The sequence below is a fragment of the Labeo rohita genome, chromosome 5, assembly GCF_022985175.1.
Source record: "Labeo rohita strain BAU-BD-2019 chromosome 5, IGBB_LRoh.1.0, whole genome shotgun sequence".
Classification (NCBI taxonomy): Eukaryota; Metazoa; Chordata; class Actinopteri; order Cypriniformes; family Cyprinidae; genus Labeo; species Labeo rohita.
Genome location: NC_066873.1, coordinates 20,091,485 through 20,105,069, shown reverse-complemented (window position 1 = coordinate 20,105,069; position 13,585 = coordinate 20,091,485). Strand labels below are relative to the sequence as shown.

The 13,585-nt window shown below is 35.5% G+C and overlaps 1 protein-coding gene across 1 annotated transcript in view; it reads left to right on the top strand.

The window, feature by feature from the left end:
- si:dkey-40c11.2 (drebrin) overlaps positions 1–13,585 on the top strand; it is a 48,847-nt gene that overhangs the window by 16,118 nt on the left and 19,144 nt on the right. The window contains exon 2 of the mRNA XM_051110029.1: positions 11,384–11,439. Within this exon, the coding sequence (XP_050965986.1) occupies positions 11,384–11,439 (56 nt within the window). The remainder of the gene's footprint in view (positions 1–11,383; positions 11,440–13,585) is intronic.

Genomic DNA, 13,585 nt, shown 5'->3' with positions numbered 1-13,585 from the left:
GATTGTATTCGTCTAATAAAAGAAAGTCATATACACCTAGGATGTCTTGAGGGTGAGTAAATCATGGGGTAATTTTCGTTTTTGGGTGAACTATCCTTTTAAGTAAACCCGATACACAGATTTTTGCCACTGCCTCGTTTTTTTTAGGAACATATCAAATTCATTCTAAATAAAGGATTATTCATTATATTTAATATTATAGGACTAATAAATATTTTAGCTCTTTCTCTCCCTCTTGTAGTCTGTCATATTTGTTGAGCTGTTTGGCAGAACAGAAACTCCCAGTTCTGATCCCAGAGTTTCTTTCATGCCCATTTACCATCCATTGTGACATAAAACTGGCATCTGATTCTGCACTATGACTTCACATCCTTGATACACAAGTCTTTCTCCCTCTCTCCGTCTCTTTCTCACTTAGTCACTCTCATACTTGCACGCCATTTCATTTTGCAACCATATATTGCATTTGCATGCCAGCCTCCTCAGTCTGTTTTCTTTTCCCATCCCCCGATCCTCCTAAATTCATTCCCCCATACTCCTTTTCATTTTCCCATCCTCCCTCCTCTCTCTTCGCTATTTATTGTCAGCTCTTCCACTCCATCCTTTTGTATTCTGCCAGAGTCTCTCTCTCTCAGGAAATCCGGACGCGTTCATTCCTCTGCGACTCTTCAAATAGTTGCCATTAGCACAAAATTGGCACCCAGGGGTCTGATCCCCCATACAAGGAAAAGCAGCATTAGTTACACTCTCACATAGATGACTTATAAGCTTAGACTACTACATACAAGCAGTAAAGTTAATTTAATAGCTACTATTGTTATTATACATCTTCATTAGACTCGTGTCTCAGAGTTTAAGTCTACATTTCAGGCCTCTTGGCTGTTGAACTCATTTTAGTGTGTTGAGCTATTCGCCTGTGCCTGTTCCAGGACAGCATACACCCAAATGAATAGCACTTGGCACACTGTATTCAGTATGACAAGGTTACTATGCCAGATGGCAATGTGCTTAAGTTGTTTTGTACTTTCTGCAAAGGCTGTTAGAGAGCCCACCGTCCAGACTGGTATGGGTCTGCCAGGTCTCTCTGTCTGATCCGTCAATGGCAGTAATGATCCTCAACCATTTTCTTAGAAGCAGGGCTTTTCCTTTGCAGTGTTCATATTCGTTCCTACTCCTTATTGACGTTTTCATCAACTTTGGATATATTAAACTGTAATCTGTGGTTCAGCACACAAGCAAATGCACATATTGTTATTGCACACTGAATGCCTCAGGCCAACTTACTGCAAGCTTGGGCAAACCTTTTACTCCATATTGCTGTTATGAGAAAGTCTGTTTTGTTTGCTTGGATTTCAGTATTTAGGACACCTTGACTGTGTAAGAACTTGGTCCTATCAGTTCATTATGAGCAAAGAATGTAATGCCATCTGCCGTTTCTACCAGTGATTTTAGCGTAGTGACAGATTGGTTTTATGTGTCTGCTTTGAATTTATGATTGTTTTTAAACAGGCTCAGGAATATTAGTGAGCCAAACAGTACAGCCAAAAGCCAGATTTGTTGACACTAAAGCTGCACTGGCAAGCAGCTATTCGTCATTTAGTTAGTTCAGACTAAGGGGTCTAAAGGGTTTTCTGGAACAGTAAAATATGCCACAGACGACACTTGAGACTTTTCATACCGTTTTTAGGAGAAAACCGTTTCCTCTGTGCCAGCTGGTTTCACAACCAGGTAGGTAAAACTCCCCTGGCCCCTTCTTCTCTCTTGAGCCATTGATTTTGCTGAATGCTCGTCTCCACAGCTGTTTTCCAGCTTTACGCACTACAGATGGAATGTGGCCATCTTAGGCAAGGTGGACATCCAAGTGGATTTGGCTTGGCAGTTTATTTTAAGTTTATCAACATCGGTTTCAGAGAACAGATGTAGTCGGGATGTTACAGGCAATATTTTGCTTAACACTCGGATATTAAGATACAAAAATGCAATTTTGGAATTTGGAAATTTGGAAATTTGGAAATGAGTAGCATGCAGGTCATATTTCTGTCGCGTTGGAATCAACTCTGGAAAAAAATCTGGAATCATGCCAACATGGGATTTTTTAGTTTCATGAGGTTGTTCATGTACAAGTGAAGTGTCACAAATCACTCACTCAAATCTTTCCTGTCTTTGTAGGCATTATATGAATACCGGTGGTCATGTCTGTGCTTGTAGCCATTCGGGAGAATGAGTGATCAATAAAGAGTAATAATATCTCTAACTCCTATCACAAAATAAATACTCACCAAGTTGGTTTTTATTTAATCAAACATACAGTAAAAACAGAAATAATGAGAAGTAGTACTGCAATTTAATGTATATACACTACCAGTCAAAAGTTTTTAAACCATATTTTTTTTTTTTTTTTTTAAAGATGTCTCTTCTGCTCACCAAGCCTGCATTTATTTGATCTGAAGTATAGCAAAAACAGTAACATTTTGAAGTATTTTTGCTATTTAAAATATCTATTTGAATATATTTTACAGTTTTTAAATTTCCAGCATTTTACTTCAGTCTTCAGTGTCACATGATCCTTCAGAAATCATTCTAATATGCTGATTTGTTGTTCAAGAAACATTTATTATTATTATCAATATTTAAAACAGTTGAATACATTTTTTTCAGCATCCTTTGACGAATAGAAAGATTTGAAGATCAGCATTTATTATAAAAAGCCTTTGTGACATTATACACTTATACCATTCAAAAGCTTGGAGTCAGTATAATATTTTTTATTTTTTTAGGGGGGAAAGAAATTATAGAAATTAATACTATTTAGCAAGGATTCTTTAAATTGATCAAAAGTGATGATAAAGACATTTATAATGTTACAAAAGATTTCTATTTCAGATAAATGCTGTTCTTCTGAACTTTCTATTTGTCAAAGAAACCTGAAAAATTCTACTCAACTGTTTTCCACATAATAATAATAATAAATGTGTTTTTTTAGCAGAAAATCAGAATATTAAAATGATTTCTGAAGGATCATGTGTCTGGAGTAATGATGCTAAAAGATTACTTTGAAATCACAGGAATAAATTACATTTTAAAATATCCTCAAATAGAAAACAGTTATTTTAAATATTAAAAATATTTCATAATTACTGTGTTTTTGCTGTACTTCAGATCAAATAAACGCAGGCTTGGTGAGCAGAAGAGACTTCTTGAAAAGCATTAAAATCTTACTTTTCAAAAACTTTTGACTGGTAGTGTATATATCTTTTTTTAAGGTTTTGTTGATGAATAAAACGTTCAAAAGAACAGAATTGATTTGAAATAGAAATATTTTGTAACATGTTTAGTTTGTCTTTCAAGTCTTTCAAGTTTACCATTATTTTAATGCATACTTGCTGAATAAATGTTTTTATTTATTCATAAAAAAATCTTACTGACTCCAACATTTCAAACTGTAGTGTACATTTACATTTAGTAAAAAATCATATTTTTACTATTTTCCCCAACAAATTGCAAAGTACTTTTTTCATTGTTTAAAGTGTGACACAAACACCCACATAAATCACTCCCATCTTAAAACATCCTTCCCATGTTTCCTCTCTTTCCTTTCTCCTTTGTGCTGCCTGTCCAAACCTCGTCCACCCTCATTTGTTTACGGCCTGTATTTCTCTCTTCTTCCCTCCATTCCTCATTCTCTGTTCTTGAGCTCATAGCTGGCTGGACTGCAGAACAGGGCTGCTTGTGTTTTTCTCATCAGACTCTTGACACAGGAAGTGTGTATGTGTGAGGTGAGGACGGTCCAGACAACTTCCAGACAACACCTCTCTCCACTAACTACAGACGGCAGGAAATGTCTAGCGCGGCGTTAGATTTGATTTCAAGAAATGTATTAAGAGACATTGTGAACTGTTTTTTAAGCATTAGTTAAGTTTTTTTTTTAATACACAGTCAGGCCACACTATTATTTACACATTATTCTTGCAGTCAGTTCTTGCTCTCAGTTGCACGTTGTTCCCCGTGGGTTTCTCAGCTTTGTTTTTAGTGTTTTACTGACAAGCGCTTTTAAATAAAGTCTAGACTGACTCAGTCTAGTCCTACAGGATTTTTGGGGATTTGTGTTTGGGGATTCATATGATATAAAATCACATGTGTTGTGTAACATCCTCATTTGATGTGCATTCAAATGCACATCTGTTACCAGGTGTGAAATAAATCAAGAAAATTTAATGCATTTGGCAGACACTCTAACCAGCGTGACTTACATATTCTGGGAATCGAACCCATGACCTGCTTGAAGTCACCAAAAATTGTATTTTTTATTTTTGAATGTGTTTTTTTTTCCAGTTCATTTCCCCTTGCAAACTTTCACTTAAAGGGATAGTTCCCAAAAATGAAAATGACCCAATGATTTACTCACCCTCAAGTCATCATAGGTGTACATGACTTTCTGCTTTCAGACAAATACAATATGAGTTATATTACAAAATCCTGCCTCTTCCAAGCTTTATAATGGCAATGAATGGAGAGTTTGAAGCAAAATAAAGTGCATTCATCCATTGTAAAAAGTACTCCACATGGCTCCGGAGGGTCAATAAAGAGATTTTGAGAGATTACAGTTTATAAAGTTTTAAATATGGATATATTTCTTACACAAATGCATAGATTTAGTTCTCCCAGAGCCGTGTGGAGCACTTTTTATGACGGATGTATGTACAGGGCTCAACGCTAAGGAATTTTTCTACTGGCCCGGTCGGCCCAGTGGTTAAAATTTTTACTTGCCCGGTCAAAATTTTCACTGGTCCTACCACAAAAACATTAAATAGTTGGTGTTATCATTGTTTTTGACTTACGTTATCTTTTATTTTAATAAATAAGCTTATATGACACCAAAAGTTTACATACCAAATAAAATTGTACAATTCTCGACTCCAATTTCGATACCACACCTAAACCTACTAGCCTAACTAAAGTCCAAACATTGTTCAAAATTTTTTTAATTATTAATAATATTTTAATAAAAATGAAAAGATGCTTTAGGGAAAAACAGCTGACGGACTAAATAACGCAAACTTAGTCTTTGGCAGCGGGTGGCGCTTATGGAATAAGAGTGATGTTACTTTTTTCTGGTTACCGCTGTAAACAAAGCAGCTTCGTGCTTATGAACGCTACTTTAAATACATCATACATGGGCAAATGAAAAGAAAACGCCATGAAAACATTTCTTAAAACAGTCAATTCCCCTCACAGATACATTTTAATATTTCCAATATTTCGCGCACCGGGATCTTGGTCTGTCTGCTACAGTATTTTTTTCCCTTTGCGTTCGTCTTTAGCGTCTCTGGCCTCTTTTAACGGATGTCTAAAGAGTTCGTCATATTTCCACACACAGGACATTTTGAAAGAAGATTGCATGCAGTTCGTGTGCAAGCCCGGAATAAGAGATCGGTTGAAATATGTCCGGTCGATCGGTGCATCTGTCTCCACTGTATAAATTAAGTATGACAAAAATGAAATATGATAAGTATAAATATAATATTGTTAATATAAATTATATTATTAATATAAATTAAGTATGATAAGTATCGCAGACTTTGACACAACAAAAATGTACAATTTTGAAGCAAATCAAAAAGACAATTCTGCAACAACAAAAACGTACAGAACACCTCGGCTTTGATAGCTTACAAGTGGCGGCGATACCCAAAATGCAATTCGATTCTCGTGAGTGTGACGTCACCTGACAAAGACCGATTGATCATTGTTAAAGCTACAAAGCTAATACTTTTGTAGGCTATTTGTCTGTCAGAGACTCTGTGATTGCTTAAAATGTTAAATTATCAAGGTTAAAAAACATGTGAAAATGATAAACTTTCGTGATGACGCGGCAGTGGCCCGATCGGGCCAGTGACATATTCGTCAACTGTCCCGAGCTTCTTTCACGCTGGCCCCGGGCCTTCGGGCACTCCTTATTGTTGAGCCCTGTATGTACTTGTTTGGGTTTTGAAAAATTAACCGCCATTCACTGCCATTATAAAGCTTGGAAGAGGCAGGAATTTTTTAAAAATATAACTCTGATTACATTTGTCTGAAAGCAGAAAGTCAGATACACCTAGAATGGCCTGAGTGTGAATAAATCATGGGCTATTTTTTATTTTTGGGTGACCTATCCCTTTAAATGACATCTCAAATAACAAAATCAAGTCTCATCCTACATTTTTTTCTCATTCAAGAAGCTGTTTCACTTAGATATACATCTCAATCGAGAAGAAAAGATGATTGCAGCTTCCATTTTATAGACCTTTACACTGGAAAACTATGTATGAAGTTGCTGTTTAGAGAATTCTCCCCTTTGTCAACGAATGATTACTGTTTCATGCAAGTATGTGGGTTTTTTGAGACCAATTCATGTGAAAAGTGAAAGACTGAGAGTAAATGCAGAGAACAAAAGTCATTCTTTCAGTCTATGCAAAACAACTCTAGCTGCATGTATGCTCTAGCTTACCAGGGTACGTCATAGATGCCATGGAGATGCAATGCATGCCTGAAAGACAATGAGTAAAGTGCCGTTTGTGCTCACTTACTATGACAATGGGAATGTGTGTGGTCCTTACTGTGTAGATAAATACGCATATACACCATGACATTTCATTTGAGCTGCATGTTTAAAACGCATTGATTGCAGCATGATGTGATTTGACCCTTCAATGAACCAATTAGCTACAGAACAACATGCTTTGAAAGTGACCAGACACACACAGGGCTTGTGCGTGCGCTGAACGTGTGCTGCTATATAAAATGCGTATTTATTTATCATAATGCACTGAAGCATAATTTTGTAGTGTTGTTTGATCTAAGTCCCACCTGTCATTTTGAGTTTACTCATTTTTCTTGCTTAATTGCAATCGATTCTAGCTGGATTCATTTCACAACAGGCTTTATAGGCTAAAATCCTTCTCGAAAATGTAGCGGAAGATTTAGGAAAGAAAGCTTTTATTAACATCTGTTTTAACAAGCTCCCCTTTATGATTTACTTGTGTCTTGTTACCCTAACAGACAGCTGGTATAGGCACGTCTCTGATCCTCCATTGCTCTCACTCTCTCGTTCTTTCTATTCCCATGCTGGTGGAAGGATCAGGAACAATGGTGTCACAACTCGCTAATTGCAGACTGATTGGTAGGTTGGTTTGGTTGAACACAGACTCTGATGAGGGGAAACAGGCTGTTATTGTTGCTTATGTCTGAGCTCTGGGTCAAAAGCCCAGAGGTCACAATCTGGGAGGCTTCCAGAGATCAGAAGCTTTGGAGACAATGGGGACATGATGACGACAGACTGGTGTAGATTATCCTCATTCAGTGTAAATTCCAGCGGATGGAGTGAGGGAATTCTCTGTAAGAGGTGTTAAACTACATGAACTACACATAGCAAACAAATTCATGAATTTCTGAATTTCGGCACAGGATTGTTGCTGAGCACTATTGTAGTCAGCTCATTAAAGCACATTTTTGCACAACTTGCGCTGAAGTTTCTTGGTAAAGTGTTTTTTTAACAGAGGTCCCTTTTATGATACACAAACATCTTTTAATATCTGAATTTAAAAACTGATTTTAATTTAGAATCGGTTTTAATTAATGTATTATTAATACTCATGCAGTAAAGACAAAACCAACAATTGTTAGATAACTGAACTTGAAAAATGTTGTATTCGTAAACATTTTTTTTTTCCAAACTTTACTTTGAAGTCTAATTCTATTTAATATTTGCTTATTTGAGAAATTACTAATACAGATATTTACATTAATACTTAACTTCTTCAAATGTTCAACAGCATATTATTGCACACTGGGTTTGCATTGAAATCAGTATTAATGCATTAAAATGTTGTATATATAAGCATATATAATAAGTATATATAATGTTTAAAGTATATGTGACCCTGGACCACAAAACCAGTCTTAAGTAGCACAGGTATATTTGCAGCAATAGCCAAAAATACATTGTATCGGTCAAAATTATTTCTCTTTTATGCTAAAAATCATTAGGATATTAAGTAAAGATCATATTCCATGAATATATTTTGTAAATTTCCTACCGTAAATATATATAAAATTTAATTTTAGTAATTTTAGTAATATGCATTCCTAAGAACTTCATTCAGACAACTTTAAAGGAAATTTTCACAATTTTTTGCACCCTCAGATTCCAAATTTTCAAATAGCTGTATCTCTGCCAAATATTGTCTTATCTTAACAAACCATACCATTAATGGAAAGCTTATTTTTTCAGCTTTCAGATGATGTATAAATCTCAATTTCAAAAAATTGACCCTTATAGTTTTGTGGTCCAGGGTCACATATGTTTATAGTACGTATTAGACTACACATATTATAAAACTTTATTATTATTTATACCCCTCTACAAGTGAATATAATCCCCTATATGAAGCACCCCGGTGAAAACTTTTTTAGGCCCTGACATAATAAATGTTTTATGGAAGTGAGAGATGCATGAGAACTGATTAAAGGTGCCCAGATCTTACTAGACATGTTTGATCCATTAACCAGGCTGTTATTGTGTAGTATTATAAGATTTGCTTGACATTTTACATTGATTAACTGTTAAAATAGACAAAGCATTTTCCCAGAGATTAATCTGTTAATAATGTCACTCATATGCGTGTACCTGCCACAGCAAGTTCAGCAGTAAGCCAACTGATAGATTTACAGACTCAAGCCCATTAATTGTACCTGACGTCCAAAGAAACACGAACATAACAGTAAAGGGGGGCGTTTTAGTTTCGTAATATTGAAACCGTATATTCTTGGGACTAGAATCTCACTTTGACAGAACATGGTTTGTCTAAGAGGTGAAAAACTCACCATAATAGAATCATGATGCCCAGGGGCCAGATTCATGAAACATTCATAAGAATAAAATCCTTCTTAACTGCTTTTTTTTTGTTTAATTTCTTGCTTAATGGAAAAACTCAAATGACCTGCCTTTTTTATTATTTTGTACTGTACTCTAAGTTCCGCTTATAATATTAACATAACGATTTAGAAGTAATAGGCTATTTTCTGTTCTGGTTTTAATTCCCCTCATCAGAACGCTCTGTTTGAATAGGCATGGGCGATTGTAGAGGAAGTAAACGCCCACTGTTAGGATTAGTCAACAGTTGTGTATGTTTGACAGCCTACATCCTTCACAGATGAACACTGCTGTAATTTAGGTCAAAAACGCACAAATACTAAGTACATCTCTGCTGAAAAAAACAATAGACATCATTAAATTTAAATTTGTAATGCTTTTACTGGTTATAATTGGACTTGTATTGGTTTTAATGGAAACTGTAATGGACCCTGTTGGTCTCAGCTGGTAATTGGTCACCTTCTATTGGTGGCTTGTTAAAACCAATAAATCCTAATGGAATATGTCCGAAAACACACTACAGAAAACCATGTTTTAATGGTTTTAATGGCTAAAAGTTGATGGTTTGTATTGTTTGTAATGGTATTTGCAGTGGAAAACACTAGAATTTTCTGTGATGGTTCTATTTGTTGTTGTTTTTTGCAGTAGTGACACTGATGGAACTTCATTAAAAATAAAGTTCATCCACTCTTTCCTAATGTTGGCGTAGAAGGAAGGCAAAGCAAAGACTGTGTTTTTCCACAGCTTGGCACTGCACAGAGTCTTGTTGTCTTTGGAGCCATCTTTATCATTTGGTTTTTGTCTAGACCTGCGTTCTCCTCTCATTATTTACACTTCATGCATGAATCAGTGGGTGGGGCTAAAAAGGAAGTGATGTAGAAGCAGGTGTTGATCTTCTTCTACAGAGGCAGTGTCTAGCCACACTATTACATCATAAAATATCATTTTGGAAGATTGGGTTTAATACTAATGAGAAGGTTTTGAGTTCTGAAACTTACAGGATGGTTTTATAGTACAATGACCTGTTATATGTCAGAAGATCTTTTTTTTTTTCTAAAAGTCAAGCTTTTGAAATGCAAAATGAATGCAAGAGACTATTCCAGACACGCTCTTTAAAAAAGTAACTATTCAGAATACCCAACACATTTTCATTCAGTTTGTCAGTGATTCTAGAACACCAAAGCCTTTCGCCCTTCGAATAAAAAGGTGTTCTTAAGAAAAATATTTGAATTTTCCAGAATTGCATTGAAGAGCATTTAAATTGAACTTGTCTTAAGATACGTCTAAACTGTTTTCTCCAAAAGATGTTCATGAATCCAGTCCCACAAATGTTATTTTTTTCTCAAAGAATATGTCTAAATGTATTTCATGTGTTTGGAAAGGGCTTTGAAAACCCTATGGATGTGTCTTTTGAGTGGCAATTTCATCAGCTGCCATTTAAAACAACAAGCTTCATGACAGCTTACTTTGATGGTTGCATCAAAATGACTGCCACAGAAGGGAACCCTTCCAAAAAGCTTTACAAACTGTCATCGCCATTCCCTAAGCAGGGTAACAGGGCATGAACCAAACCAACAAATGCAGTGTTGCACTTAAATTGCACTGGACATCAAGTCTTTGTAATATCACAAACCGAGTGCCCCACCTGCATTTCACTGTTTGCTTTGGTGTGGTTGGGTGGCCCTGTTACAAAATCCATTATTTTCTGTCAGCCTCAGTTCCAAGTCCCAGTGCATGATGTATAACCACAGACAGCTGTGACCTGGGTTCAAATGCTGTTTTGCGTTTTCATACACTATGAATCCATCGACTAGTAGCCCCAGGAACACTGGGTAAAAAGTCCTGACTTGAGCCTGTCAAAATTAGAGCTTCACTACCAATGTGAATTATCATAGGCAGCGACAGCAGGCATCGACTCTGATTGAAGTAGATCCTGAGGGACTTTGCTGAAAAATCAGAAAACTTAACTGGGAAAGGGCAATAATAAAGGAAGAGGGATAGAGATGACTCATGTCAGCTCTTCTGTGAGAACATTTGGTATATGCATTACTCCAGAGGGCCTGGTAGGTTTACCGGGGTCATGGCTTGGTATGCATAATACATGTCCAATATGTGGAGCATTCCGGGATGGTGTGAGCATGTAGGATAAACACATGGACACTACACACATGGTCCTCACACCCAAGCCCACTTACTGCATTTGAAGATGACGTAAGGGAGGATGTGGTGTTGATTATGTTTGGCTGTGGAATGCAAGGAGGCCCGTGATTTGTTTCATACTGTGAAAGGTCAGGGATCACTATTGATATATTGACTTTTCACATGGTATCAGCACATGATATGCTCTGGTTCAGGATACAATCTGGCTTTATCTTGTAACTTAACTCTGTCACTAGTTTCTGCAATGTGGACTGCTGTGTTTTCCTCCAGTGTAGCATACTGATGTATTTCTCTCTCTGTCTTTTTCAGGGCTTTATTTACATATGAGGGTGTGACCAACAATCTCAAACTCACAGATTCAGGAGGTAAGACTCCTAACCATGCCTTCTCTTTCTTTTGTGTGACTAACTTTTTACCAATGCTCAATTAAGGACAGCAGCAGGGGGTTGGAATTCCATTCATTTTCTCAGTCAGTGTGATTTCAACTGAAATAAAAAGACTGTTAAAAACACCCAAAAAGCTTTGTGATTACATAAGTCAAATATATTTTTAGAAATATTTTATTGAATATTATATAATAATTATATAGCTTCACTGGCTTATTGTTTTAGTATATCTATAGTTTTACCATCAGTCTTCCCACAGCCATGGAAAAGCTGGACATTTTGCAAATATATTAGAAAAGTGAAGGAGATTAATCAAATATAAAGTCAGTTTGATAAATAAAGGTTAAGGGAAATTCCCACTGAATAGTTTTGAGAATTTGCTCTTAGTAAGTGCAGTTGTCATAATATTAGGGCCCTATGATTTCCGAGATGCGGAAAATGCGGACGGAATTGCGGAATCCAGTCAAGAAAAGAGAATTTACCTTTTTAATGCAGAATTGTCACAGAATTTGTCAAATTTTGGATAAATAATCAAAAGTAGGTCAGTACATTTTAATCAAAATGCGATATGGACTAGTGTCTGTGAATATTAAGCCACAAAAATACTATTTAAATATGAATCCTGCATGTTCTGCGTGTCTCTGTGTAAATGAATGTTGCAGATGCACTGTTTTATTTACTACAAACATACTGTTTTAATTCTCTGCCGCCTCAATATATGAGTACATGAACACATAAACAATCTCTAGAACTGTGAGACTTCATGAGCATTTTACAGTTTCTTCTGAGAAAAATGACCTTCATATCATTTACAAACAGAAACTTAAACTTCACAGCAACCCTTCAAAATAAAAGTTTGGTTTAACTTAAATAAACTATGACAGAAATATGTGACTTAATATTATGATAATACTACTACTAATAATGCAATTATTATTAAAAAAATATTTTTAAGGAATATTTACCAGAATTTATTTACCAGAAAAATGTAAATAGACAACACAGTATTTCTGAAAAATAAATGAAATAATAATAAATTGATTTTAAAAAGTTTATTAATTAATTATTAATATTAATTAAGAGATGGGTTTGATTATACAAACTTTATGAAACCATTAAAATGGAAACCAGAAAATTACTGAATTAGAGTTAGGTAACAATAAAACTGAATTTGAGAAAAAAAAAATATTTCATAGGGCCCCCCCAAATATAATTTTGTTTAAAATAAATTGCTGTTAAACTGCAATTTTCGTGACTTCAATTAATTAGACATACCTTTTGATTAATAACAGAATCTAGAAAAATTAAAATGGTTAAAAAAATGGAATCCAGAAAAATGAAGATGGAAAAATAGCTGCAAGCAGCGATTATCAGGGTTCAAGCGCTTTAAGGCATTTAAGCACATATGAAAAAAGACATTATTAAGCAAGCCTAAATCAAGTATTTAAAAAAGCATTTTTGGAAAATCCAGGTAATTTAAAATAGAAATATTATGTTTTTTAATGTGTATGACTGTTACGGTCCGATCTTCCTAAAACTTTGCATGCTTGTTTGGAATTACGTGTCTAACATGCTTACCAGGTTTTGTGAAGTTTTGAGTTGTCCTTTAGGCTTTATAGGATTTTGGGTAAATTTTGGACAGGGCCCTTTTCTAAACCGACCCTGTTATAGCCTCACAAAGGGTAAAATTTTTTAGATAATTACTGACCTAGAGATTCCAGAGAATAGTTTTTTTTTATCAGATTGAGCAAAAAAACCTAGGACTGGTTTGCAAAAGTAGGTTTTTGACATCTTCTCAATCATTTAACAAACAATTTGATTGACAGCAGTGGTTCTAGAGGCAAAGTTGTCCAAAATGAGAAGTTCTATCATATGATACAAAAATCACGCAAATATACAAAACACCACGCAATGTACAATCGTTTACGCCCTTGAAAAAAATGATATAATCCCGCCCAGTGGCCCATTTCTTTCAAATTTCTCTCTAGCCTTTCGGGCCGTGAGTCAAACAGGCCCACCGAGTTTTGTTTCTCTCGGTCTCTGTTAACCATGTCCAACAGATGCTCAAATTTTGTTTTTTGAGATGCGCAAATGTGCTCATGGACACTTGTGACATGTTGGACCT